Here is a 5,657-nt window from a genome sequence, read left to right as displayed (position 1 = left end):
TTCAGGTTCCGGAAGTATTGTTCCCATATGTTTTCTCTTTAGGCATGTCCAAAAATCTTAAGTAGCCTGAATAATTCTAAATATAGAGACTGGATAGGTTATGCCATTTACTTTTTGAGCGTGTGCGATCACTGCAGAGGTTATTGTCTCCTCTCTCGTGTGGGAACGCCGTTTTAAACACTAGGCATCGTACATTTGCCAACTTTGTAAGTGGTTACAGAGAAAATACACTAAAGGAAACCATACATTAAATAAGATACACGTAACCGTGTTGTTAGGAGAGGCATGACACATCAAACAATGTCATGTACAGTCCGTCTGTGAAATGTCATTTGCTCAAAATCTGCAGACTGCCTTTTGACTGTCGGCAGCTTTTCGTCTACTCGTACAGACTGTAAAAAAAAAAAAAAAAAAAAGTCCTGTATTCCAGTTACTGGCTTTTTTAAATTTATTTTTTATATATTTTTTTACAGACGTTGAATGTGCATTTATTTAATAATGGACCATATCACCTAAATGAAGTTGTACATTTATAAAAATGAATATGATAATGGTGTGGAAGAGACCAGTAGTTTGCACAAAAAGTATGCAATTATTATTATTATTTTTATTATAGGAATTTCATGTCTACACTCTAAAAAATGCTGGGTTAAAAAGGGACAAACCCAGCTATTGGGTTGTTTTGACCCAGCAGTTGGGTTCAAAACAACCCAACCGCTGGGTTAAAACAACCCAATAGATGGGTTTGCCCCTTTTGAACCCAGTGCTGGGTTATATTTAACCCAGCATTTTTTAGAGTGTATGCTGTCTTATACAGAAACAATAAATCTATTTTACACGAAAAACATTTGTTCCAAGTGCATTGTATTATTCTTGAAAAAAAATAATTCCATATTGTTGAAGTATTACTGCACAAGTTTAAGTTGTCTTTGCACTCTAATGTGAAATGTTTGGGTATTCTTGATGTAGCCTACAGAGTTGCAGTAAGCTAAGAAGCATCGAGGCAGTGTTGTAATGGTTCAGGATCTGGGTGCGTCACACATTCAACCACAGGGTCATTATCCTTCCCACAAATCGTAACTGCAACCACAAGACCAGGTTTTGCCAGATGGAGAAAACTAACGATGATAACTTTTCTTCATGTGTTATTTGACCTGCTTGGCAGCCCTGCTGGTAGATACCGAAACTACACCATTAAAGGGGTCATATGATGCGATTTCAAGTTTTCCTGCATAGAGGACCTACAATAATGTACAGTATTTGAAAAATAATGTGTTTTTTGAACATTAAAGCATGTCAACATATTCTGTTACACCAAATACACAAAATAATGATCTTTAAAAAAGCATCATATGACCCCTTTAAGCATCTTTCTCCATTGATGGCCATTCAAAATATGTCTATTCTGTCTTATTGCTACTTTACTACATAGTAGCTTTTAAAACCTTCTTTCATAATTGTTGTAAATGGGGACAGAAATATTTATTTGCGTCTAGTTTATCTCTCTACACTAATTGTCTTAAGTGTGCAAAGCTAAAACAATGAATTCATCCATTTATTCAGAATATACCGTCACATACTTCCAGACCTGAAGCTGCTTGCTGTTCAATATGCTGCTCTTCTTCTGCATTAAAACAGCCACCGATGAACTCTTACTGTTTTAATCATAATGCTTTTATTAAAAGATTGTATACAGTGCGTAAATAGATCACATAGTGAGTGCTTAGATAAATGGTACAGATTTGACCAGCTCAATAAATAAACAAACACATATTTTGTATGCTATTGTGATGATATTTCACAGAGAAAATTATAAGCATTGGCAAATTACAATCTACTCCATCTTAAGTGGTGAGTGAAATGTTCACCCAACTAGACGTTCTTCAAAGAAAACAAAAATCAACTGGCATAAATGTCCTTTGTATGCATATTAAATATATTATCATGTTTGTATAATGGCTTCAAAATAGATTCATAAAAGTTTTAAAAATAACAAAACTATTACATTTTCCATATCTACATGTTTTATCCCCCAGGCCTCAGGTGTGGCAGTTGTACAGGTATGTGCTGCTCAGGCTCCAGTCTGGAGGGAAGTCCTGCGTGGGGTGATTCTTCAGGTGTTTCTGCATGGCTGCCAGGCTGCTACAGAACTCCAGACACAGGGTGCACTGGTAGGGAGTGGCGCCGCCATGAGTACGCAGGTGCTTGATCATAGCCGAATAGTCACGTGAACGCTGGCCACACAGCCGACACTCGAACGGTTTTTCACCTGGAAGAGAGAACTGAGCTGAAGATTTCAACGTGATTTCCCAGAATCCCTAATCAAATTTGTAGTCGGTGTTGTTATTGTTAAACTAAAGCTATTAAGAATTGGAAATGGGAATATAGATGAAATAAAATATAAATATTAAACTTAAAAAAATAAATGTTTCCTTGGCTGTTAAAGGACTAAAACTATATATATATATATATAAAAATTAAATATAAACTATTAAATATTAAATTTTTTTTTATAAGAATAAAAAATAACCTTTAAAAATGAAAGGCTTTTTTTCTCAGAGAAGGCTGTCAAACCAAGATTCAACATACAATAATCTATACAGCTGATATTTATAAGTCAAGGAGATCAAATAAAAAAAAATATAGACCTGATGCTGTATGTGATGGACTTGTTTTAAACTAAAAATTTAAAAAGAAAAAAAAAATCTTTGTTTCTGTAAATAAAACATAACAATTTTATTTCAGCTAGCATTTCTAATTTTTATTTAGTTTATTATCAATTTAAAGTACTAAAATATCTAAATCTGAAATAAAATTTAATAAAAACTATAACATTTAAAAAAAAACAATTAGTAATAAAATGACAAAACAACTAAATTACTAAAACTGTAACCAAAATTGAAAAAGCTAAATGAAAGCATAAACAACAAATAAAAACGAATTAAAAAAAAGAAAATAAATACAATAGTATGTCAGTGATACCAAAATAACACTAATTCAGATTACAGATCTAATCTTTATACAGTGAAATGCAATGTTCAGTTTCTCAGAAAGTGAAATTTTTATTTAAATGAGTGGTATCTGATCCTTCTCCTATAGAGCCACTTTTCAGCAGAGTTCAGCTCCAGCCATAATTCAACACTCCTGAATCAGGTCTTCATGATCACTAGAAACTTCCAGGCCTGAACACTGGAGGAAAGTGGCCCATGGGTTTAAAGGTTGGTTGTACCTGTGTGGACCCGGTGATGTGTGTCCAGCTGGTGTTTAAGGCTGAACCTCTTGCTACACTGTTTGCACTGGTAAGGCTTCTCTGCTCCGACACCCCTCCTGAGTGAGCGCAGAGATCGCCTGTCCCGTCCACCTCGGCCACAGAACTTACACCTGAGCGCCATCTCCCCCGAATCTGCCAACAGATGATGAGAGAACAGTAAGTGAAAAACTGGTGGACTATAAATAGAACTATTCTCTGTTATCACTGGATCTTTCGAATGCAGTTTCATTTCAGAATAAAGCCACAGACAGCCAAATGTGGCTCTATTGCTCAGTTTACATATAATGTTCAGAGTCTATTTATCTTTTTACTTCCTCTTTAAAGGAATAGTTCACCCAAAAAGGAAAAATGTGAAAACTCCAGTGAAAAAGTCCATTCCCTGTTGTCCTCTCACATAAAAAATCACCATCTTCTTTGTTAATTTAGGACTGTTTGCACTTCAAAAGAGACAACCTTTATTAGCAATATATGGATGGAGGACGTGTATTTTAGCTGGAAGACATTAAAAGGTGTTAAAATTGTCTTTATGATGAATTTGTTTATCATAAACATGCAGCTTTTCGCTTCATGAAATGGACTGAAGCCTTGTGGATTATTGTGATGTTTTTATCAGCTGTTTGGACTCTCATTCTGACGGCACCCATTCACTGCAGAGCAAGTGATGTAATGCTACATTTCTCCAAATCTCTTCAGATGAAGAAACAAACTCGTCTATGTCTTGGATGACCCGAGGGTGAGCAAATTTCCATTTTTTTGGAGCACTATTCATTTTAAATACGCATTTCTGTTTAAAAAGTTGTGTATTTATTTTTCAATTCATCTTAGCACTTGCCTAAGTTTTCAATTCAGAGCTATGTATGCTTTTTGAGCAAGTTGTTTAACAATAAGCTCTCAAATAACCTTAAATGGTATCTCTTGCGATGAACCTGTGACAGAAATAGTGACCTTTCAACTAAAACTCTCAACACATCATTATGGTCACTGAGCCTCAGGCCAAAACAGTTGCAGCGCTTCACAGGAACGCAGGGTTATTTTAGGTGTGATGCTGGTCAGCTCTTTGGCCCCTCATGTCTACTCAAATGTGTTTAAATTTGTCTAAGTGTTGTCTAACGCGCTGCTGGTGACAATTGTTCCATTCGTTAAAACACCAGTTAACCACATGTGAAAGTGAAGGGAGACTTATGGTGTTATCTAATTATTAATATAAAAATAAGGGTACCTCTTTACAATATGGGTCCAGTTGTTAACATAAGTTATACATTAGTTAACAAAAACTAACAATGAAAAATACTTAAGCATTTGTTAATCTTAGTTAATGTTAATTTGAACATTTACTAATACATTATTAAATCAAAAGTATCTATTTATATGTAATGAAACGTACCTAACAGTGAGCAGATTTAATATTAACTAACATTAACAAAGATTAATAAATACTGTAACAAATGTATTGCTCAATATTAATGTCAGTTAATGTGTTAAATAACAGGACCAATATAATTTAGCTTATCACAAGAAACCACAAAAATGCACCTAAAACATTTGTTATAAAAATATATACCAGTCTGATAGCACTAGTAAAAGGGCATATATTTAGCACTTTTTATTTAATGCAATATTTTTTATTTATAATTTAGCTTATCACAAGAAACCACAAAAATGCACCTAAAACATTTGTTATAAAAATATATACCAAAGTCTGATAGCACTAGTAAAAGGGCATATATTTAGCACTTTTTATTTAATGCAATATTTTTTATTTTTTTTTTGCTCTGCTATAATGTCAGCAGCTCTTGTGTTTCATCGAATGCAAGGAAATCTGAATTTTATACTTTTTTTTTTAATACAAAGTTAATTCACATTTTGACCACTTTCAAATGACTTGAGAAGGAGACCACATCTTTATCATTGAAGACATATCTAAACATGTGGTCGTTTTCAGCCAATGTAGATGTGTGCATGATGCATGATGCACTGATTAAATGGTTTGCAGCTGGCTAGAGACATATGTTGCACAACTCTCTTACAGTAAAAAAAAAAAAAATGTATGGCCTTTTAGGGCTTTTGTACATTTCATAAGTATTTCTTATTCATTCACATCATAAATTCTTTGTTGTTTGCTGGTAAATATCCAGTTCTGTTAAAATAATAAAGCAACCAAATGTTTATTTTCTATCATCTGTAAAGGGGGATTAAAAGTGATTTATGGTCCAAAATAAAGTGACATCTGAGCTTTGGTAGTGCGCAGCCGAGGGGCCCAATTTTAGATAAACACATCCTGTGGCAACTCTCTCTTGGTGTGCGGCCTAGTTTATAGCTCTCCCTGTCCACACACACACACACACACACACACACACATACACTCGTACATACACACCCCCTCCTC

The 5,657-nt window shown here is 34.3% G+C and overlaps 2 protein-coding genes across 5 annotated transcripts in view; one reads left to right on the top strand and one right to left on the bottom strand.

Annotated features, from left to right (window-relative positions):
• The window catches only part of kcnj20 (potassium inwardly rectifying channel subfamily J member 20), a 9,135-nt gene extending 7,020 nt beyond the window's left edge, over positions 1 to 2,115 (top strand). For 2 of the 3 annotated variants that reach the window (XM_016503600.1, XM_016503602.1), the window contains one exon: positions 1 to 450. The gene's annotated coding sequence lies outside the window, so the exon portion shown is untranslated. Of the gene's footprint in view, positions 451 to 2,036 lie in introns of those variants that run through there. The other variant, XM_016503601.1, reaches the window with a different exon arrangement.
• zbtb32 (zinc finger and BTB domain containing 32) overlaps positions 2,040 to 5,657 on the bottom strand; it is a 21,744-nt gene continuing 18,126 nt past the window's right edge. For both annotated transcript variants that reach the window (XM_016503604.1, XM_016503603.1), the window contains 2 exons: positions 3,230 to 3,403; positions 2,040 to 2,269 (listed from right to left, as the gene is read on the bottom strand). In XM_016503604.1, the coding sequence (XP_016359090.1) occupies positions 2,040 to 2,269; positions 3,230 to 3,403 (404 nt within the window). The remainder of the gene's footprint in view (positions 2,270 to 3,229; positions 3,404 to 5,657) is intronic.

The sequence above is a fragment of the Sinocyclocheilus anshuiensis genome, unplaced genomic scaffold (genome assembly GCF_001515605.1).
Source record: "Sinocyclocheilus anshuiensis isolate Anshui unplaced genomic scaffold, SAMN03320099.WGS_v1.1 scaffold2874, whole genome shotgun sequence".
NCBI classification, from domain to species: domain Eukaryota; kingdom Metazoa; phylum Chordata; class Actinopteri; order Cypriniformes; family Cyprinidae; genus Sinocyclocheilus; species Sinocyclocheilus anshuiensis.
The sequence above is the reverse complement of the archived record's forward strand: the minus strand, read 5'-3'. Positions and strand labels throughout refer to the sequence as shown.